This window comes from Herpailurus yagouaroundi, unplaced genomic scaffold, assembly GCF_014898765.1.
Source record: "Herpailurus yagouaroundi ecotype Mexico unplaced genomic scaffold, PumYag 205, whole genome shotgun sequence".
In the NCBI taxonomy this organism is placed as follows: Eukaryota; Metazoa; Chordata; class Mammalia; order Carnivora; family Felidae; genus Herpailurus; species Herpailurus yagouaroundi.
Window position 1 is genome coordinate 5,251,514 of NW_024412436.1, and position 23,452 is coordinate 5,274,965.

The window sequence follows — 23,452 nt, forward strand, 5'->3', positions numbered from 1 at the left end:
AAGGGGTTCAGGACCCCAAGCTTCCTTTGAGTCGGGGTTCATGGCAGCCGTTGCTCCGTAGCTGTCAGCTCTCCCGAGGGGTCAGTGTTCTTGCCCCTTCACCCTTTGGAAGCTCCCCGCTTCCCCCAGCTTCTCTGCTCTTCCCCTCTCCCTTCCTCCTGAGGCCAGCGGGCTCTTGGGGTGTCTCTCAGTGACTGAAGGTCAGGGCCTGAGCTCACGCCCTTGGCGGGGGCGGAGCGACACAAGTGAAAAGCCCTCAAATCAGAAAGCAAAACTAAAAAACCTTTTTCCTAACCGAATCTGGCCCCGTAGTGATCCCAGAGCCCTGCCCGAGGACGTGGCGGAGGAGGGCAGCCCGGCCAAGCCCTCTATTTGCTCTGATGGCCGGTCAGACTTTTAACGACACCCTCTCCTTGTCTGAGGTTATCCTCCTCCTCCTGAGCCGAGGTTTCAGAGCTTCGAACTCCTTCGTAGTTTGAGGACAGGTTCGGGGTGCGGTGGGTTCAGGGGTGACCGCGGGGCGGGAGGAGCTCTCAGCAGAGTCCTGAGTGATCCGCTTTGCCCTCTCCTTGAGACGGTGCCTTCGCTGGGCTCACTCTGCCCTGCCTGAGCTGGAGCCCCCTCCTGGGGCTCATTCCTTCCCCTCGCCAGGTGCCATGGGAGGTAAGGCTGGAGGCCTCTCCTGCCTCTGCCGGTGTCCGCTCTCAAGGTTATTGTTGAATTTCCCACGCTTGCTTTCTCATCCCTTAAGCTGTCTGCCGTGACTTCAGAGGGTTCCAGCGAGACAATGCAGCATGATCTCCTTCTTCTGTAAGGGACCCTAAGTGGTGTCCAACATTTCATCCATGTCACTGTGACTTGACTGACGCGTCTGACCTTGTCCAGATTTCTAGGTGATTTCCTGAGGTGACATGGTCAAAGGAGGTGACCGTTTTTGTCCTTTGACGACTTCTCCGGCTCTTGAGGCATTTCCATGCCAATGAGCTTAGCTTGGCTGGTTAGCAAGTAAGGTGGAAACTGGCGTGGAAGAAGGGGACTGGTGGTTCTTGGAGAACTTTGAAACCTGTGCTTTCATGTTTTAATTTTACTTAAGGGATTTGGGGGCATCGAGGCTTTTTGAGAATGACGGTAACGCTAGAAGTCCGACGGAGGAAAGATACCTTTGACTTGGGGTCAGATGCACGAGAGGAAGATGGGGAGATTAGAGAAGGTCCATTAAAAGATGATTAGAATAACGCTGGGAGGATGCCAGCCTTGAAACTGTGAACGGCTTTAAACATCACCTCGGTTCCTGTTTTATGATTAACGGTTGTGTGCCACTGAATTCGGACCCAGTCTAGACCTCAGCGGTGCAGCGTTGGTCCTGCCATGATGCGGTTACTCTTTGGAAATGAGAATGCAATTTAATCATACGGCTCCGCCATTCAGAGGGACCTTCCTGCTCACTCGGCCCCCCGGGACTGGGCTCTCGACTGGGTGCCGAGCCTTGTTTGCTGCCTGTGAGGTTAGGCACCAACTGCCAGATCTGCTTCACCACTACATATATATACACAGATTTAAAAACTAGAAAAATCCATAAAATCTTAACACCCGTGATTTCTAAGTAGAGGAATTACAGTTTTTTGCTTATTTTTCTTTTCCTCCACAAGTTGTTTAAAATAGAGATGTACTGCTTTTACAATGAGGAAAAAAAATAAGGATAATGAGTATCTTGAAATCACAAAGGACACAGAGGGCTTAAAACTTTCTTTGTGCTTGGTGGAAGACAGGAGATACAGAATCAGAGGCAATGCAAAGCAGGCCCTTTGCTTTTTCATGCCAGCTGCTTCCAGAGGTGGTCAGTGAGTGACTGTCACCCCTGAGGGGCCAGGGGCAGCTGTGATGGGGACGTGCCCGGCACCATGCCGCACCTGCGGCTTCCTTAGATAGTCCGACAGGAGTGACCAGTGTTGGAAGTCCTATTATTTTGAGTACCAGCCATATATAATCATCCTAGAGTCTTCTTCTGAATGCTGGTACATTCCAGACAATTCCAGTACATTCCAGTCCAGTCCAGTCCACTCATTCTTTTAAAAAAGAGGCGGTTGAGAAGGGTGATAACTGACGTGACAGGTTTGCCTAAATTCAAGTACTTTCCTGAAATCTGTATGTAAAACCACACCATGAAGGGCCAGAGTCGTTACTTACGGGAGTACCCAGGGGGGACCCTTGCTCATTTCGACCCCTTCCTTCTGCATCATGTGCCCCTCCTGGCATCTCCCTGGCAATGCCAGGACCAGGGTGTTGCAGCTCCCACAGAGAAGCCCACAACTTGCCAGGATTAGAAGGAATAAGAAGTCTTTTTGCTTCTGTTGTTGAGGGGGATGGTTTTGCCCTGGTGGCTCCCTTTTCACTGAGAAGCATGAAACATACCCGTCTCCTCCTCCTCCTCCGTGGGGTCTCAAAGAACCACGGTTTCCTGCCCCATTTGACCACAGCGGAGCCTCTCTGGAATTCCCACAGATTTGTGGGATTTGAGGGCAGAGCTGGAATAAACGTCTTCTCAGCAACCATAATCACTGGGGTTGGGACCTCACTGGACTGAGGGGGAACCTGGGTTACCCCAAGCAATATTGGGAGGTGAGAGAAGTGTGTCTCCTGCCCCTAGACTTTACTATACCTTGCTCTTTTTTTCAACCCCATCTGGGGAGGATCTCAAAAACCAACTCAACCCAAGCCGGGATGACAAAGGAGACTTAAACTATTCCTTCTCTCAGGACATGCATTTTGATTGGGGAAGAAGACCGAAGCCAGTGGAATCAGGGGCTAATTATGACATTTCAGGCATCTGGTATCAGATAAGGGAGGTGTTGGGTAGCGATGGATGTTGAAAATAATCCTACTCCAGCTCTGAAATCAGTTCAATCATTCATTACTTAACAAATATTTATTGAGCACCTATAATGCATGAGGCACTATACACAATGAAGAACAATACAGACATCGTCTTTACCCTCATGAAGCTCCGGGTTAGCTCTGGACAAGCAATACATTATTCCATGAAATTATGAGACTCATTTTCACTGGTGGCTTATGAAAAGAAATTCCATTTTATTTGAGTAGCGCTTGCATTTTGCTCAGTGGTCTTGGTATCTTCAGAAGTCATCTGGTCACACATCATATAGAAGCATTCTATTCATACTATTTTTACCTGGTCCATAGAGCATCAAGTTGATTAAAACAAATTTAATTCTTTAGTAAACAATGGAATAGTAGTTTGGTGTATCTGGGATTTTCCCTGTTGGACGCATCTGGCGTGTGTGTGTGTGTGTGTGTGTGTGTGTGTGTGTTTGCCTACCCAGCATAATTCCCTTTGGTAACAGCATCCCATTTGAGCTCTGTTGTTCCCATTCACAGTCCTTGCAGATTGCACAGGATTGACCCTTAGCTCCTGGCAGGGGGTCAGGGTGGTGGTGTCATGTGACCCAGGCCTGGCCAATCTGAACTCTGCATCTCCTTGGTCACAGAGACTGGTTCAGCTAGGAACATGTGATCCACAGGGGCCTATAGAAAAACCTTTGCAGGATTTCCTCCCCCCCCCCCCCCCCCCCCGTGTTATCGGAAAATAATCTGCTTTTTCCAATTGGTTTGCAGGCTGTGAAGAGCCTGGTGGGAATATGGCCAACACAGAGGAAAGCAGAGGCCAAGAATGAGAGGTTTCTGATACTGAGTGTTGTATTTAGGCCTATCCATGGAATTGTATGTTACTCAGTATATAGGTAGAGAGAGAGAGAAAGGCAGGGGGAGAGAGGGAGAGAGAGGTTGATTCATATAGTTTTGTTTTTCATCAGCCAATTTTGGCTGGGCTTCTTTCATTAGCAACTGAAGGTCCTCATTCATTCAACTAAACTATTACACTCCCTAAAGTATTTAATCAAAAGAAGATGATGAGCCGATTGCCTGTCCACTAGTTTCTTCCTTTTATTGGACATATATTTATTGTCTAGTCTACTGATCACAGGCCCAAACCAACGTGGTTCAGGGTGACCTCAGTGAGGAGAGTGGAGGGCTCAGACCCCGGGGCTTCTTGTGGTCACCTGGTTATCTGGTTCCACATGCAACTGAAACAGTGTCACAGCCCCCTATTAAACACTGGCATATCCTTTCAAAGCATCCGGGGTTTTTTCCTTGCTCCGTTTCTGGAGAAAGGAAGGATACAGTTTAAAATTCAAGCTGGATGACAAAGGTACAGGAGGAGGGACTCTGCCCCCTTTCTTTAGCCTTGTAGCTGTGAGGAACCAGTGTTTTCTTTCAAGCCTATTAGGGAAGCCCGAAGGAAACACAATCTTCCTGGCCCGGTAAGGACCTGGAGCTACCTAAGACAGCCATAGATTCCTTTGATCCTCAACTTTGAGATCCCAGATCTGCAAATGCAACACATAATCAGAGTTGTTTCGGGAAAGCAGAGTGATAACCAGCTGGCCTAGCCTGTGGCAGGACCCGAGGTTCTGAGGTTCCTGCACTTTGTGAACTCCCTGCTGAGAGCCCCCATCACTAAGGACAACCTCTGGGAATAGGGTCTCTGTTTTCTCACAAAAGAGATTCAGGAATGTGACTAATAGGGACCCAGGCAGACAGAAAGGTATTCTGACCCCATCACACCTGCTCCTTCAGTGTCACATTCCTGTCATTTTGTATTGCTCCTTACTCACCTGCTGCTGTAAGGTGTAGCCGCTCCGGACAAAAAATAGTTTCATCTTCACATCTACATCCCATGCTTTCTGTTCCAGTCCTTTTTCAAGTCAAGGAAAGTGGCAGATGTCCCCTTTATGTCACACATGCTCATAATCATGCACACATTCACTAAACTCTGGTCTGAATATGCGTGCGTGTAGAAATAACCCAAAGACATATATAATCGTTTGCGGGGGGGGGGGGGGTATACATCCCTGTTGATGATAGATAGATAGATGATTGGATGGACAGATACACATTATATAGACCTCAAATTAACTGAAACACACATCTCTCCAAAATTCTGCGGAAACATAAAACTTCTAATATTGGGCTTGACTACGTTACAAGTTTTAGAAGATGCATGTATTTAAAAATAGTTTTGAAAAAATATATATCCCAAGTATTAACACTATTCTGGCATTAGGAAAACTGTAACAGGATGAAAACATAGAGGTACCAGCAGTGACATAAGGCCCTTTGTCTGGAGGACTATTTTCTGAGTCAGGGTAGGAGGTGGTCTAACAGGCCTCCAGAAAAACAACTGCCCACCTACCTCAACACAACGAGACACTGAAATACTCGAATCTGAGTAAGAACCAACCCTAAAGATTAAACATTTATGTGGATTGACCTCTTTGGGCACGAGTGCATCAAGAGGGGAGGAGGGTATTAGTCAAGGAACGGGTAGTCAGGCCCCTGTTCCTTGCAAAGCCCCTGCACTTTCCACAAAGAACATTAAAGCGAAAGCTACCGAGTGAGAACAGACTGAAGACCCAACCCTCCTCCTGAGTCTGGAAAGAGAAGCCTGGGCTTTGATTCCAGAGCAGCTTCCCAGGGAATCTAGGAAGGATGTTCTAGTTTTGTACCTTTCAAAATATGATGCTCAAAGCACCTCCCAGGAAAGATCTACTCCATGCTCAAGATCTCCTCCTGGAAGTGCAAATCTCATCCCTCCAGGCCCAGAGGGCAGGCATCGTTAAGGTCTCCTTGCTCTGCACACAGCAAATGCAGCACACGGAGCCGTGAAACCTCTGGACATCTGCTTCTCCATGAGGTTTGCTCCCTGCCTCCACCTCCCCCCCCCCCCCCCCCCCCGGCAGAAGAGGGACCACTAAGCCTGTCACCTCCCAGTGTACCAACAACTAGAAAACTACCCAAAAGTAAAAGCTCCCTCTGGATGGAACAGATACCTATTTTTTTAATGTTGCAGTAAGTATCTCTTTCCAGTCCAAGGATTAAAAACTGGCTGGCCAGTTCAAATTTGGATGAAGCTGAGAGGTTGTCTCTGGGTCTTGATACAACGTAAGGTCTCCTGTAACTTATCGGATTTATATTTCCAGCAACACTATTTTCTTTTGTTCCTAGCCGGTCTGAAATTTGTTCTTACTTACATCTGAGAATCATAACAACTTGTCAGAACAGTAAAAAGGGTATCACTTTACACAAACAAAGTCTGATTAGCTAAATCAGGATCCAGTTCCGACGTCAGCTGCAGGGACAGGTGGGTGTGGATAGGATTCAGGCCCCGCAGCTGACCAGTATTCCTGGGAGTTGTCACCACAGTAAATTGTTTTAAATAATTCTTGTTTGTCTGCTTTTAACCAAGTCCAGTAAGTGACACAAACTCAGGCTGATAAAAGGCTGCTGCCCTCTGCCAGATCTGTCTGCAAGGGGACGTTCAGCGTGGAGACCTGGAAATAACACGCTCTGTCTTCAGGCTGCCTCCGACCCTCCACGAAATTCTGCTTTGGCTTCATTTGCTGCTACTTCTAAAGAGAGGTCTCCAGCAGCTGCATCACTAGGCACAAGGAGCTCTTCACATTTTAGTGTCCTGGACAGGAGTGTCATCCTGTGAACAGAGGAGGAAAGAAGGAGTTAGGAAGAGAGGGTGGGGAAAATCCTCAGCACATCTTGGGGATGCCAGATCGAGCAATAACTGTACCACCAGTAGAAGGGACGGTAATAATAATGCTATGTGCTTGATGTAGTTTTCTTTTCTTTTTTTTTTTTTTTACATGCATCAACCCATTTATTCCTCACAAAAGCGACAGGAGTTAGGCACTTCTATTAGCCCTGTTCTACAGGTGGGGCAATTAAGGCACAGAAAGGTCAAGTGACTTCTAGGTCACACAGCTAGGAAGTAATGGAGTCAGGATTCAAAACCAAGGACCAGAGCTTGAGCCTTCAACTACTAGGTGACATTGCCTGTTCCTTGACGCCTGACTTCCCATGTCCTTCCTGCCCTAGCTTCTTACCCACTAAATTTCATCTTCCTGTTACACTGCTCCAAGATTTTTGGTGGCATAAAAGTGCAACAAGAACAGGAGGAATCGAAAAGAGAAGGTGGATACTTAGTAAAAGGATAGGAAAATAGCTATTTATCCAATACTCATCCAAAAGTATTAGTTTTAGCTCCTTCTGGGATGAGCTGGCCTTACCACCGTGAGTTCTCTGGCTGGGAAAGAGACATTTATGAACGCACCCGAGGCATCAGGTAGCATGTGCCGTTGGCCCCCCCCCAGTGCACTATACTGAGTGGAGGTGCCTGAGTCTCTGGGGGTGTTTGTCCTTGGGGCGGTCGGGGAAGGCCTGTGGAAGGCCGAGATTCAGTGGGAGGATTTCCGGGTAGCAGTGAAGGTCACCTCGGTTGGGGATGCAGGCATTTCTGGTGGGGGGCGGAGGATGCGTCGCATCTTGTGGAATGCAGGGTGCTGCGGGCCGGCTGGAGTCCTGCGCCATCACAGGGGAAAGGGAATGGATGCGGGGAGTTCAGCATGCTGAGGAGGGTGAACTCAAGTGGGATCAAAGGTTTTGCGGTAGGAGAGTAGCCACGGAGGTGGCATTTTCGGGATGATGAGCTTGGTGCTCGTGTACAGGGCGGGTCTGGAGACCAGGGATTCCGTTCGGAGTGGGTTGTGACTGCAGAGACAAGAAAGGGCAGAGCTGGAGCCATGGCGGAGATGAAGGGACAGCAGAAGGCACCAAATGGGAAACTCCCTGAGACCCAGATGATTAGGTAGGGAGGTGGGAGAAATTAAGTACCTCATCAGCAGAAATGCTTAAAGAGAACAAAGGAAACCAGTAGAACCCTTTGGGTTCCAGTAGAATACAAGTGAAGACACAGCAAGCAGGAGGAGTTTGGTTCTGGGTGTGAGGGGCTGGCAGGCATCCGAGCACAGTGCCCTGTCCGTGTGGGGTTGGGACACAGTCCAGGCTGGTGCTAAGCAGTCAGGAGCGGCCCAGTGGCTGGTGGTGAGGTCCAACCTTAGGGGTCAGTCACAAAACACAACAGCTAGAGTGTGGGAGCCGGGGCTGAGGACAGAATGTGGCAGCTCTTCTTTAGGAGGGGGAGGGAGGGAGGCTGGCTGGGTGGCCCAGCGCTGACGGACACTGGTGGGAGGGAGGTGGCTTCCGGGGCAGGTTGGCAGCATCAGTCCCTTGGCAGAGGTGAGGATGACCAGTCTTTGGTGGCACTTAGAGCTTCAATTCTTAGTTCGGAGCGAGATCACAAGGGGAAGCAAATGAGAGGGAGACAGAGCGATAGGGAAGGGGCAGACTTGGGGGCTATTTCTTTAGGACTGGGCAGATCAGAGCATGTCTGTAGGCAGAAGGCAGTGAGCTAGTGAGGGGCTAGAAACGCGGAAGAATACATGGATGGATGAAATCCCCAGTGTCACCCCTCACTTAAAATGCACAGACACACTCTACAAGCGTCCTGTAAAAATGTCCACCAACTGGCATTTGGGGGAAGCCAGATCACAGCAGATGGGGGTTCGTCTGAGCAAGTAGGGACCTGTTCTCGGATTCACACGCTGAGGGTCTGAGGCAGGCAGCGCCCCGGCTGCTCTTCCTTTCAGTCACCTAGGAGGTGAGGTCGTTTGCAGAGCGGGAGGGGCTGGGGGAGGAGTAACTGAGGAATGTGGGTGAAGACTGGCTCAGCCCAGTTGGTAAGAGTTCCTAATAGATCCAGGCAGCATGGCCGTGTGAATTGCACAGTGACACGCACGAGTCTCGGCAAAGAAGGTGGCGCGATGGTGGCTTAGCTTTGCAGATTAATAGAGAGAGAGGAGGTCAATGGGAAGAGGGCAATGAAGGGGGCACCCACGTGGCTCAGTCCATTGAGCGTCCGACTCCTGATTTCGGCTCAGGTCATGACCCCAGGGTTGTGGGATCGAGCCCTGGTAAGGAGCTTGCTTATGATTCTTTCCTTCTACCCCTCTCCCCCACCCACATGCACTGTCTCTCTCTAAAATAAAAAATAATTGGGGCGCCTGGGTGGCTCTGTCAGTTAAGTGTCTGACTTCAGCTCAGGTCATGATCTCACAGTCCATGAGTTCGAGCCCCGCGTCGGGCTCTGTGCTGACCGCTCAGGAGCCTGGAGCCGGTTTCCGATTCTGTGTCTCCCTCTCTCTCTGCCCCTCCCCTGTTCATGCTCTGTCTCAAAAATAAATAAACGTTAAAAAAAAATTTTTTTTTAATAAAATAAAATAAAAAATAATAACATAAAATAAAACAAAATAAATGAGGGCAATGAAGGTGCAGGATAGCACAGCCATGGACCTGGTCCCTGTGACCCCCCCCAAGTTCTCAGTGTAGGACAGGTGCTAAGGGAGGGGCTGAAGAGGGAAAGCACAGGAGTGTGTTCCCAAGTGAGGAGAGACGGGTCAAGAACTGAGGCTCGGAGACCTGCCCACTTAACCAGGAGGGAAAAGTAAACAGAGTTCTAAAGGCAGGGGAGGCCCAGGAGAAGGTGGTATCTCATCAGCTGAGGAAGAAAGGAATTTCGAATCAAATCCTGAGAGATCAAGGAGAATGCCCGGGAAAAGCAGTGGAACCAGGCAGCGAGGAAGCCAGCGCTTGTCGGTCCTACGAAGTCTTGAATGTGACGTCAAACATCCTGAGTGTCGTCCTTGGGGTAAGTTTATCTCTGGCATCACCTGAGCGCCCTGCACGGTACTGGGTACGTAACAAGCATCTGAGAACCACATGTTCAGTTTATTTACAATGTGGGAGCCGGATCTTACTCGGTGCCCTCTTTCCGGGGGCGCTTTGCCTGTAAACAGAAGCCCGTGTTGTGATTTGATATAGCCAGCCTGTTCCAGGACTGGAGTTCCCAGAATGGCTCATTCTTTAAGCACCAAATGTTAAAATACTTGTGAGGGGCTGGGTCACAGGCGGTTAACCCTCCACAGCGCCGATGCCTCGGGCCTACTGAGGCGGCCTTCCCCTGCTCTCTCTTGAAGGAGTTGCTCCGTCCTCTGTGCCTTACATAGGGCTGCTGTCCCTGGGAAGAATGACATTTATTCCCGTCTTGTCTTTGTTCATCTCTTTGTTTTATCTGTCATCATTATTGAGAGGGACAAAGAGGATGGGAGTCGACACGCCTCCCGGGATAAAGGAATCCGCGGATGTGCAGAGATGCGGTGTGATGTAGCTCACGCTGATGACTAGAGCCCGTGTCCGTCATGTCAACACTGAGCTCTGTGACCTTGGACAAGGTCATGTCCCCTCCTGGAGCTTTAGCTCCTTCCTCTCGGAAACCAGGGGGTTGGAGGAAGGGTGCCAAAGTGTTGTGCCTCCGTGACAGGTCAGGAGGGGGAGAAGGACAGAGAGGTGGGGGGTGGGGAGCTACTCTTTGGGACCCAGGCTTGGGTTTGGAAGCAGAGCGCTCGTGAGGGTGCGGGCACCCGGCTCCCTGCCCAGGGCTGTCAGATACAAGTGACCCGAGAAGCTCCCAGAGCTTCTGCAGGAAGCCTTCTCTACCTGAGACCTCCCTGAAGCTCTTCCACCAGGGTGACTTCCTAACCCTTCGAGACTAGAAGATGCTGCCAGTGAGACGGGAAGCTCTCCTGGGAAGACAGGCGCCTCCTAGCCTGAAAATAAGAGGCAGCAGCCACTGGCAGGTGGCCACGTGGACTCAGTGGCTTCAGTGTCAAAAAGAAGTGAGGATCTGAGGGGCACCGAGGTGGCTCAGTCGGTTGGGTGTCCGACTTTGGCTTAGTTCGTGATCACACGGTTCGTGAGTTCGAGCCCCGCATCGGGCTCTCTGCTGTCAGTGCGGAGCCTGCTTTGGATCCTCTGTCCCTTTCTCTCTGCCCTTCAACCTGCTTACACACACTCTCTCTCAAAAATAAACAAACATTAAAAAAAAAAGTCCGTATCCGAGGCACGTGTTTGCGTTCTGGACACCTGCTGGAGGTCTCCAGGTGACAGGATCAGATCATGCGTTTATAATGGACGGTGTTAAAGAAACGTGAAGCATCTTTATCTAACAGCCCAGCCAGAGGGGTCTTGGTCATACCTCAAGAGTCTTTGGGACTCACACCTTCTCTCTTGGGTGGGAATAACGTGAGGGTCCCCGGTGAGTTCCCCTGCCCCCAAACACATCAACCCCTCTGATATGTCTAGTTCTATCATTAGAGATTATTTCTTTTGGGTCAAGCAGTTTTCTCCTTTTTAAAAATTCGTTCATTCGCTCAACAAATATACTTTTTAAGAACTACAATGTCCTGGGTTTAGTGGCAAATGCTGGGGATCGGTGACGGGGAAAAAGTAGAGAGAGATGATAAGAAAATAAGTAAGAGCGTGTCAAATAGTGATACACACCGTGATGGCAAAGTGGAACAGTGGATGAGAGTAGCCGAGTGGTCAAGACAGGCCCGAGGGACATCCGAAGCGTCCCAAGTGGGGGACAACCGGGACAGAGCTCTGAGCAGGGAGTGAGCTTGGCATAGTTGAAGAACCAAATGACCACTGATGTGGCTAAAGCACAGTGAGGGGAAGGATCAGGGGCACCTGAGAGCAGCAGGGCCTCACAAAGGGTTTGGATTTACTTTGAGCGCACTGGGATATCGTGGGACAGGGGATGGGGAGGCGTAGTGGGATGCACACCCAGAGATACGTCCAATCCTAGCCCCCGGTACCTGTGAATGTGGACTTACTTGAACCTGGGATCTTTGCAGATGTAACTAAAGACCCCAAAATGATTCTGGATTTAGGGTGGGTCCTACATCCAATGCCTGGTGTCCTTCTGAGAGAAAGGAGGGGGGTTGGGGATGCATAGAGCCAGGGAAAGACCCCATGAAGACAGACGCAGAGATTAGAGCGACGGGTCCCTAAGCCAGGGAATGCCGAGGATTGCTGACGGCTGCCAGATGCTGGGAGAGGCAAGGAGGGGCCGAGGGTGCCAGCGGCCATCAGAGGTTAGGGAACCGGCTCAGGACAGACTTTCCCTCCGAGCCTCCAGAGGGAACCGACACTGCCCACGCCTCCAGAATTGTGAGAAAATAAAATTTCTACGGTTTTAAGTTCCCAAGTCTGTGGGATTTGTTATGGCAGCCCTAGGTATTGAACACAGGAGGCGAGTAATTTTAGCCATGAGTAGATGATCTACACACACACACACTTTCTCCTTTGCCTGTGCTTCGAGCTTCCCCGAGACAACTCCCTGCCCACTGCCACATTCCGCCTTCTTCAGAGTGCCCTAAGGAGCTGCTGGTCCCCCACACTAGCCGAGTTGATGGGGAAGGTGCGCCCCCTTCATCTCTGAGCCCCTCCGGCAGGGAGCTGGGCCCAGGGCCCTGACTCAGTCACCTCGGTCTCCACACACACCCACAGCACAACAGACCTCCGAATGGGCAGGAAGGTGGAGACAGCACGGGCCTCCTTTCTTGTCCCTCTGTCCCCTCAGATTTGCCACAACTTGTCTCAACCCAGTGCCTGTGTTTCTGCACACTTGAGCTCATCTGCGAGGAAGTGTGAGCAGGCACGCACTGGCCCCGGCCCTGCCTCCTCAGGGGAACACGCCGGCCACTCACCTCTGCCTTGGGGGCCTCATCGCTGGGGTTGCAGCCTGGCTCCAGAACGGCCCCCTCTTCGTCCTTTTCCTCGCCTCTCCCCTGCTCAAAGCTGTGGCCGCCCTCCGCTCCTCCAGGGGGGCTCGGTGGGGCCTCCCCCGCTGCTCCCTCCGCCAGCCCCTTCGTGTCTTGGCTCCTCTGCCCGGGCTCACCCTCTTCATTTTCTGCCCTCTCCTCCTTCACCTCTGCAGACTTTTCTGTCTGTTCCCCGGCTGGTTTTTCTTCCGTGGGGCTCCTGCACCCGTTCGCTGCCTCCGGGTTGGAGGCCGGGGCTGGTTGAACGGCCTCCTCCTTGGCTGGACGGGTGCCGGCCTCCTCTTCAGAGCCCCCCACAGCCTCCTGGTGATGCTGGGCTTCCCCCGGGGCCCTGCCCTTCTCCTCCTGCTTCTCCGTCCTGCTGGACGTCCTCCTCAGAGGAGGCTTCTCCAGGGACCCCAGCTCCCCCACCGGCTTCTCGCTGGGTGGCGGGGACCCCGGGGCCTTGCTCTTGGATGGGAACACCTCATCCCCATTCTCTTCCTTGGCACCATTCTCCTGGGATGACTCGGGGGCCCTGAAACCTCCCAGGTCCCCACAGTCTGACTGAGACCTTCGGAATCGCCTGGAGGGAGGGCGCCTTTTTATCGAGCCCCTCGTCCGTACCTGGAAGAACAGGTGAAGAAGAATTATCTGAAGCCTGTAAAAAAAGGCCAAGAGGAGGACGGCATGTTCCTTCAACGTCCAAAGCACAGCTCTGTCAGCCAGCTGTCAAAGGATCATTTGATTTTCCAGGAGAATGTACCCTGTGTGCTATCTATCACTGGCTAGGGCCCCAGGGGGGTCGTGAAAGCACATGGTAACCCATAGGTTTTTGTCTCATGAAAACGCAAATGCTTTCCCTCCACTAAAAAGGATAACCTCCAATTTTATTATCCTGTGAAACGGTCATCAGTTTCATGTCTCACTTAGCAATTGGATTCTAACATCTGTTTCTTCAATTGCCTATAAATAACCAGTTGTTTGTTCTCTGAATGAGCTTTACCATCTAAATTGACAAGCTGAATAAAATCTATCTCTCTTGTGAATAAGAGTCACGTTTCAGCATTCAGGAAATTATACTTTGGCAAAGGTGAACCCAACAGAGGAGAGGGTTAAGGGCCTGCTGATGGCCTGGCCTTGCTCTGGGACCTCATGGGCACACTGCTGGACAGCTGGTGACTAGCTTCACCCCTTTCCCCAGCGTGGCCCTCCTGGCCCTCTGCAGCACTGGCTAATGCCAGGAAAGCTGAGCAGCTAGATGCCTTTGCTTTCCAGGAACCAGGTCCACCGTGAGCAGAAGCCATGCCTTAGAAGCGTCCAACGGAGCTGCCTGAAGATCCTCTCCTCTCTGGGAATCACTCAAGCCTCACGCAGGCCCACTGGACTTGGCCATAACTTCAATGGAAATGTTTATTTGGATGCCCTACTTTATTCATGTGATGTGTCCTTATTTAAGTCTTTATATGTAGATGAAATCTTATTTTTATAAACGTCAGATCTGATTTTCCCACTGGCTTACATTTTGGTTATTTGTCAATTCTAGTTCCTTCTCAGAAATTTGGAGTCAATACTTGGTTTAAAAGGGCTTCCTAGGCCCTTTCCTGAGACCCTGGTGCTGCCAGCCCTACAAGCTATCAAGGCTCCGCCCGGCCCTCATGATCAGAGGGTTCAGGAATAACCTTGCCTCACTCTGCTGCTGTCAGAAGGCTAAGGCCTCCAGTATTACAACCTGGGGGCAGTGCCTCCCTCCCTGCCCTGACTCCCTAGCCTCCCCAGAGAGCACCTTATGAAGAGACGAGGCTCTTCCCTGGATTCCTCTCTGCTGTCAGGGGTCTCTCCCTGGTCTCACTCTGGGCTGGAGGATCTCCAACCTATCCCCAGCCAGCAGACTCAAGCCTTAGCGCCAGTTTGTTTCCCTGGGTCCTACCTGTTTCTACACATGTGACTTTCTTCCCCTAGATGGGTTTTCTGGAATGGCCCAAAAGACCCCACTCTTTCCATCTATAACTTTAAAGTTATATCCATCTGCCATTCCCTGGAGTCACACCCCCCTTATGTCGGCCCTTGCCTGGCTCTGGCCCAGATTTGCTGGACACCTGCACGGGTTGTATTGGAGAATATCTCTGATTCGTACTGTGTATGGCATCAGGCAGAGGATCTGATGAAAGGAAGCACACACATCAGGGCAGCATCTACAGAAATGGGCCCTAGGTACATCTTTTTGCAAAGGGAACCGTTTGGATGTTCTTTAACGGGCAGGCTGCAGTAAGAATGATTTAAACCCATACTGGGTCGCTTAGAAGTATTAACATCAAGCCAGAACAGAGTGTTCTGGAGTCCCAGTGACCCTGCCCACCCTCTGCATCAATCACCGATCGGGCCTTTAGCGTTTATTTTCAGCTTTTGACACGACTCTCTGTGCAGCTGGGGTCGGTCCTGAATTCTCACCCCTCTCTCCACAAAGGATAGAGCATTCCACCCCCCAACTGTGCTTTCTGGGCGAGCGGCACAGCTACTGGGAGAGGGGATGAGAGGCAGGCTAGGCAGAGGGGTGATCTCAGTCACAGATCACCGGCAACAGAAGAAATTTCCCTCTGCTGGAAACCAACTCCGACTGCAGCTCAAAAGCATCCTCCTTTCCCCGAGACAACATCAGGGCAGAGAAAATCCAGGACTGGCACCGGACAGGGCCACAGCGCTTCGGACCCAGAGGTTACCTTATTGTAGCAGGGCAGATGGCTGCCCTCCGGAGGCTGGTCAAAGCTGACCGGCACCTCCTCCAGCTCGCCAGCCTGACACCGCACACCAGGGCTGCTGGGGGTGGACGGCGGGCTCTGGAATGGCGACACCGCGGCCTTGAGTCCAGGACTCTTGGGTGAGGCGCCAGGCAGCAGGGCTGCTGGATCGAAAGCTAAGTTGGCCTGCCGAGAAAAGGTGAGACGTTTCAAACGGGTGGGAGATGGGTATGTCTGCGTGAGCTTGTTGGGTGCCTGGCCTGGAACTGGTTGCGACTACGTAACATGAGGCTTTTTGGGTTACTTCCCAACCAATTATCCAGTCACGTCACGTCCGACCCCTGGAAGCACTGCCTCCTCAACCATCTCTGGCTACCTGGCTCACCACAGGCTGCATTCCAGAAGGCCCAGAAAGTACCAATTTGGATCCAACAAAAATGCCCTGGAACAGCTCCAACTTATACACAAAGAGGCCAAAGTAGCACCTGCAGGCACATGATCTCACAGCAAGTCAACGCCCTTTATCAACTTTCTCAGCAGAGCCAATAGTAGCCACTGCCTACCGGATGCCTCCTATTTGCTGGCATACAAAACCTTCCCCTCTACAACAGACCTGTGTGTTCCATTTTGTTCTGATCGCGAACATCAGGAAGGTGGCGAAGGAGCCCTGGGATTCAAGCCAGCTCTGCTGGTCTCTTATGCATTGTTGGTAGATGGCCAGAAGAGTGGTGGACACAGCAGGCTGCCCAGCCCTTCCAAGAGGGAGCCCGCGGAGCAGACGTCAGTGTGTGCCCCACCTGGGCCATGGCGGGGCAGGTGAAACCAAATTCAAGGGCATCCGGAGGGCAACAGAGGGGAGAGGTTACCCAAAGGTAACAGAGGCCTGAGGGAGCCAAGAGCTGGGGGGGGGGGGGGGGCCGGCGAGGCAGGTGGTCCCAGCTCCAGCCTGTGGCAGTGGAGAAGGTGGTGGTGCAGGAGGGCCTGTGGGATGGATTGCAGTGAGCACTGGGTCCTCTTTAGCGCCATCGAGGGGCAGTCCTCTTGCTCCGGTGCCCTCTGGGTCTCCAGATCCTGGCCCAGCAGGGAGGACTCGCCCGGAAGGGATGGTGTGATGGGCAGATGACGCAGTGGGAAGTACAGGGGCTCTCCCCACAGACAGACCTGACTGCAAAGCTCAGAGGTTTCACTTAATAGCTGTGTGACCTCCAGTGAGTCCAATAAATAGCCTGAGTCTTGAACTGTATTTGTCCAAACCGGTTAGCATGACCGCCTGAGTCCTTCATGATCTGGTCCCTGGCACTCACTCCTGCCATCACCCACTCATACTCCACACTCCCCCCTCTCCCTCCAGAGCCCTCTCAGTGCCCCCTTCTTCCAGCCAAGGCTCTGCTGTCCAGGAGAACTGTGTGCTTTTGGACCTGCAGACTCTACACTGTTATTCTTGTTTAGGAAAGTACCAGTATCTCTGTGATATTAAGAAAGACCTTACAGCAGGGGCGCCTGGATGGCTGTCGGTTAAGCATTGGACTCTTGATTTCCACTCAGGTCATGATCTCTTAGTTCATGAGTTTGAGCCCCGCACTGGGCTCTGAGCTGGTAGCACTGAGCCTGCTGGGGATTCTCTCTCCCTCTGCCCCTTCCTGACTTGTTCTCTCAAGTAAATAAATATACTTTAAAAAAAAAAAAAAAGGCCTTATAATATGGACAAAACTCAGTCACGGTAAGAATTAAGAACGTGAAGGTTGCATAGCAACGCTGTGAGCCCAAACCATGGCAAAAAGCAGCACATGGTGAGTGCCTGTGACGGCTTCAGGGCAGTGGACACTTGGGTTGGGAGTTAAGAGGTCTCCCTCCCCACCCAACTTCAAGCTGGAAAGCTCCCTCTGTAAGACTGCCTGCAAATAAAATATATTTTGCTAGCCAGCAGGAAACTTGAACTTGGAATTATGGGCTAGTCCAGTGAAGAAAAACCATACCTCATAACTCATCTAATAGAGTATTGAGAAGGAAAGTCTAGCTGATGATGCATTTCTTAGTTCTTGGCCACCCCCCCCCCCCAACAAAGTAAGGGCTCCTATGGCATCTGGCCAAATTGTCATTCTGTTCTTCTTCTTTTTTTTTAAAAGCAGGCTCCAGAACTCACGACCCTGAGATCAAGACCTGAGGTGAGATGGAGTCTGACGCTTAACCGACTGAGCCACCCAGGCGCTCCTTGTTGCTGATGTTCTTAATGAGATTGAAGGATCAGTGATCACAACCTTCTTCTCAGTGGCTGAGCTTCCCAGAGACGCTCCTCACTGACGGGAAAGGGGAAGGAGACCGAGACTGCGGGGCACAGAGCATGTGGGAACTAACTTCCGGCACTCGGATGAGGGCTGAGGTGGGCCGCAGGAAGGCGAAGGTGCAGGTCCCGGGCTACACCCCTCAGCTGGCTGTGCATCGGGATCCTTTCTGAGAGACCCTCCTTACGTACGTACTCAGGAGCCTTGCACAGGCAGAAGCTCCTTCCTTGCTGCTGCTGCGGTGCCATCGGGCCTTTTCAGCAGGAGTTACGCTTCAGGGAGTCCCCTCCCACCGGCCACAGGGCGGGCTCAGGCCAGAAACCAGAGAGGCTTTTCTTGACTAGAAATCAGGCCCAGGCTCTCCCAGAGGTGGAACTGTAGAAGCGGCAGCTACTTGTCTCGGCACGCCTCTAACAGTGATTTCTGACTAGGTTTTCCTAGTCGGGCCCAGATGGGAAGATACGGTGCACAGGAGCCTTACGGTTCTCCTGGGTGGAGCACAGAGACCATGGTGAAAGCTCTCGCGTCCTCCACACGCCCTATCCAGACATGCCCCTCCCCTCTGCGCTTTGGCTCACGCTGTCCCACACCAGGGGCACCTTCCTCCTTCCTTTCTAGCCACCCATCCCTGAGGACCGACTCAGGGTGTAGGTGTTTCATAAAGCATTCGTTAACTACTCCTGCCCACTCTTCTCTCTTCTTGCTCTAAAATTCTAGAGCACGGCTCTCACCTGGGGCGACGGTGGGGGGCAACTGTGTTCCCGGGAGATGCCCAAAGACATCTTTCATTGTCACAACTTTTGGAGAGTGCTACCGGCATTGAGTGAGTAGGGACCAGGGATGCTGCTAAACATCTTGCAATGCACAGGGCAGTGCCCCGCCTGCGCGAACACGGCCCAGGTTGAGGAACTCTGATTTAGAGGAGTAAGAACTGACACACGGCAAGCACACCATTTAGACCTCTGGGGTTTCCTCTCCTTTAAGTCTCTTATTGTACTACGTGTGAAAATCCCGTCTCCCCCAAAAGGCTGCGAGCTCAAGTACAGTGCCGCACGGTCAGTTCCATCCCCAGGAAAGGCAGCCAGCTGTGGTGCAGTGGTGAGGGCTCTGGGTTCACAAGCTGATAGACGGAGAGGCGGGCATTCCAAACAACGGATTCTGCCCTGTTAGTGCAATGCCTAGCTGTTGAATTTCAGCCCTGTATAAAGCTGAAACGGTTTGTGGGGGCATTCAGGCCTTGCTTGGGAAGACTTGGCTAGTCCTGGAGTGTCTCTTGGGCTCTAATGTCTTTTTCCCGTAAGATTCTTGAGACATCCCATTATCCGCCAACCACCATGATCTGTTAACTTCATGAGCTCATGCTTGACATGATGTTTATTTTAGCTCTTTGCCCCTAGATAGGGCTCCTCATCCTTCACAGCTGGTTATCAGAGATCAACTCTTCAGGTGACAGATGGTGCTATCCCCAGGAGCCCCAAAGACGTGCACATGTTGCACAAGAGGTGGGGTGGCGTCAGAAGTAGCAATGGGTAACCACTGTGCACTTACCTGAAGCTTCTCAATCAGAGGCGAACTCTTCACCTTGATTTTAGGAGGGTGGCTTGCATTGGGCGGTGATTTCTACAGAGCAAATGGACCAAAACAACGGAATCAGTGAGGTGAAGGGAGGTGGGGTTCTGGCTGGAGCCCCAAAGGCCCGGGTGAAAGAAGAGGAGAAGTTGATTTCACCGCTTTCCCGCTTAGCTTTCAGCAGCCCACCCACCTGGTCAGGGCCTGGGCCTGGGCGGGCTCCCCACCACCCCTCCCTCGTCTCACAGGTATAAGACCACTTGAATCTATGAAATCAGAGCAGGCTGGACAGACATCTGAAACACAGGCGGCCTCCTGTTCCAGAAAGGATGACTTCATGGTCATTAGGAGACAACAGACTATGTCTGAGGGGATGAGATCTTCACCTCCTGACCTTCAACAACATGAGCCAATGACGGGAGGGAATTCCAGAGAGAAAGGGCAAAATGACTATTTGTTCTGTTTGTACAAACAACAGAAGACACCACAGACCAAAGGTGAAAGCTTACAGAGGTTTAACTGAAATTTCTCCCTTGAACTAATGAGATTTTGGAAAATCCAAACCACCAATAGTGTTATTTATAGATTATCACTTTCCAAAACATCGTTCATTTCGATTAAGCAGACATTTACCGAGTATCTACTACGTTCCCAGCATTGTCTTGCCTGGTTATACGACGATGAACACGATATGGTCTCTGGCCTCTAGAAGCGATCAATGGCTGATACATACATATAAAACCATACATATGGAGGCACCTTGGTGACTCAGCTGGTTAAGTGTCCGACTTCAGCTCAGGTCATGATCTCATAGCTTGTGGGTTCGAGCCCCACATCGGGCTCTGTGCTGACAGCTCAGAGCCTGGAGCCTGCTTCAGATTCTGTGTCTTCCTCCCTCTCTGTCCCTCCCCCACTCGTGCTCTGACTCTCTTGGTCTCTCAAAAATAAACGTTGAAAGAAATTTAAAAATAAAAAACAAAACCATACGTTATGTTCTGCTAGTTGGAGATATGTTTGTGATGAATGTAGGTCAGGAACCTTGTCTGTATTTTATTGTATCTAAAAAGATGGACCCCTTCTTGTTTTGTCTAAAATCCCTGCAACTTGAGTCTGGTTCTACAGGTATATGAGGACACTGATGATGATGATGGTGAAGAAGAAGATGGTGGTGACTTCCATGTTGTTGAGCAGAGGCCAAGGCACAAAAGGGATTTTTCTACAGTTTAGAGACCCCACATACATTACCTGCCCCAGCCCCCGTGGACTCATTTAGCTGAATCACAGAAAGAAGAACACCAATCTCCTGGAAACATTCTGAGATACTTATTGAAAGTGAGATGACTGTATTTTAGTGACGGAAGGAGGAAGATTTACTCAGTTCAACTCCTTGTGACCCTTTTAAGGCCCAACATTGAGGAAGAGGCACTGGAGTGGGACAGTTACCAGCTGGGACTCTGGCTCTGACAGGAGCCGGACGGGTGCCCCGGCCTCAGCCTCCTCCACCAACACCCAGGCAGGTGGGTTAGAATAAAGGACTCTCAGAACGCCTCCAGCTCGAAGGTGCCTCTGGCTCCATGAGTTTACACTGTCAGACATACTCCTAGAGCAGTTTTCAAGGCGCCTTGTGTTGGTGACAAGTACAAAGAGCTGCCAGCCCCAAATCAGTTGACTTCTGTGCTCTATGGTGAAATTTCACAAGAGCCACTATTTCTAAAGATACTGTTTAAGGAAGTGCAGCAACAATTTTGCTGACAAACTTTGCTTTTTGTAATACCAGAAACCCTTCTCTTCCTCAACTGACCACTATATGTATATACATATATATATATATATATATACACATGTGTATGTGTATGTGCGTATATATACATCCATGTATATATATATATATATATATATATAATTTATTTATCGTTGAAAGACAGAGAGAGATAGAGCACCAGTGGGGGAGGGGCAGAGAGAGAAGGAGACACAGAATCCAAAGCAGGCTCCAGGCTCCGAGCTGTCAGCACAGAACCCGACGCGGGGCTCGAACCCACAAACCGCAAGATCATGACCTGAGCTGAAGTCGGATGGTCAACCGACTGAGCCACCCAGGTGCCCTCATATATATACTTTTAAGTAGGCTTCACGCCCAGCACGGAGCCCAACGTGGAGCCTGTAATCCACCATCCCAAGATCAAGACCTGAGCTGAGATCAAGAGTTGGATGCTTAACCAACTGAGCCATCCAGGCGCCCCCTGACCACTATCTTCTGAAGAGAGTGAAAATTCAATAAACGCAGCGCCTTCGCTATAAGATAGTGTGGGGAACCTAGCTCATGCTCCCCAAGATCCTTATTGCTTGGAATTGAACAGCAAAGCAGGAGGACTCCAAAATAGCTGCTAGTGCAGTGCCTAGGAACGGCAGCAGGTGGCAGCATTTCCCTTGCCATTTAACACGGGACTCCAAGCAGGTGGCTGGGCCTAAGACCACCGAAGGAGAAAAACCAGCCTCAAGCTCTATGTGTGTATATTCATATCTGCCCACGACGTTCCTATAATGTCTAGAAATCATGAACCTGACTTTTCAGATGGGAGTGTTTTTCGGCCCTTCTCCGGCAGACAAGGCAAGGTTTACGGCCATATTAAATACCCTTTTGGCTGGGTTCTCCAGAGAGGAGTAACTCCTGGTCACCCCACGGTCTCAGGCCTGAGCAGGCATAGGGAGGGGGCGGGAATGAAGGGATGGAGAGACCCTCCCCTGCACTGTGCCTCGGGGACTGAGCGGCAGCCCGACTGGGGCCCTCCCTTCAGGCCCCCGAGGTTCCCCAAGGCCACGCCGTGGGAACGTAAAGTGGAGAACTGCAGGCCGCAGACTCCGTCCAGCCCAGCCACACAAAGCTGGTTGTTCTTTTTATTTCTGTGTGATTTTCAAGGTGACAAAAAGTCATCGATCCTGGAAGCGATGTCCTTCTTATGTGCAAGCAGCCGGTCACTCCAGGCAGGACTGTTTCCTCTGACATCCACTCTCCTACTCATCCAGCCCTTGGCCCTTCTAAGCTATTTAACCGCTGGGCGGTACCTCATGGGATGAGCCTGTAGGTTTATTTCTCCCAGAGCCGGGAAACTAACCTGACTCATTCTGCTTTTATTCCAGAGAATAAAACACCCCCATCTGGCCCCCATCATCTGTCTGGTTAGTGTTCCTGTCTTACTTCACAAATAAGGAAGAAGGCTCAGTGCAGTATGGTGGCTTCTCCAGGGCCAACTCTGGGTCATCAGGGGGTAGCCTCACAGGAGGCTCCTGATGGCCAAGGCCTCAGCCTGTTGGCCAGGGGCTGAAAGTCACAAGGAGAAGCTGACCCTTGGTAAAGAGAAGTTGTCGGTATGCATCCGGCCATAGCACGAGCTAATGACCCCATGATGCCACACAACCATCAAGTCAGCGCTTGAAGAAATGCCAACAGAAAAGACTCAGTTTTTAAAAACCGTGGTTCTCGGGGTTCCCATTCCAGAAGAAGGCTGCCATTCGGTGTGTGGGGCAGCGATCTCTGAGCAGTGGGGCTCTAGACGCCCCCACCCCACTGGATCAGGGGCAGCTGCGCGTTTCCGCTTTCTCTGCTGGGCTCTGGCCTGTAAGCCTTGGGTGGGAAAGGCTGCTCTCCTCCTCGTGTTCGTTACATACGTGCTCAAGGTCACACGGGTATCTAATGTCTATTGTCAGGCTGCTGGTCCTCAGAAAGGAAGGGGGAGGGAGGTAGTTGAAGCGGGATTTGTGAATTGAACCGTCTTTGGCTTGCTTGCTTTCTCTAGAGGCTGGCTTCCCAGGCTGGACGAGAGAACACGTGAGTTCACTTCTGCGGGAGTGGGACGGGAGCACAGTGAAAGTTCACGGGCTGCTGGGATGGGGGACGGAGAAGTCACTCCTACAGCTACAATTAGATAAATAAGGGTCGGTACATATGCAGTTTGGGAATCTACTGCCGGCTATGATCTGTGATGCCAGCACCTTCCTTGTGTTGGTAACATCGGCTATTTATATGTGAGGGCAACGAGGCTTCCGTGCGCTCTGATTTTCTTCCAATGATCCAGAACAACAGCCAGTCTTTGCAAGGATAGCACGGAACCACGGCATTCGCTCATGTGGCAATTCTGCCTTATGTAAGTGCTGCGTCTCTTTCAGGGTGTCTTTTCCACGAGGAATGCCATATAAACCGGACCTGGAGTAGAACATAATACTCTACAGCGCATTCTCTTTGTTGAAATTCTCAGTCTTGAGAAACAGCGTTCCTGTC

General features: G+C 51.1%; 1 protein-coding gene across 4 annotated transcripts in view; it reads right to left on the reverse strand.

Annotated features, from left to right (window-relative positions):
- Positions 1-2,895: 2,895 nt before the first annotated feature.
- RCSD1 (RCSD domain containing 1) overlaps positions 2,896-23,452 on the reverse strand; it is a 74,152-nt gene continuing 53,595 nt past the window's right edge. For 3 of the 4 annotated variants that reach the window (XM_040451770.1, XM_040451768.1, XM_040451769.1), the window contains 4 exons: positions 19,156-19,227; positions 15,308-15,511; positions 12,534-13,214; positions 2,896-6,565 (listed from right to left, as the gene is read on the reverse strand). In XM_040451770.1, the coding sequence (XP_040307704.1) occupies positions 6,533-6,565; positions 12,534-13,214; positions 15,308-15,511; positions 19,156-19,227 (990 nt within the window). In that variant the 3' untranslated portion in view covers positions 2,896-6,532. The remainder of the gene's footprint in view (positions 6,566-12,533; positions 13,215-15,307; positions 15,512-19,155; positions 19,228-23,452) is intronic. The other variant, XR_005783610.1, reaches the window with a different exon arrangement.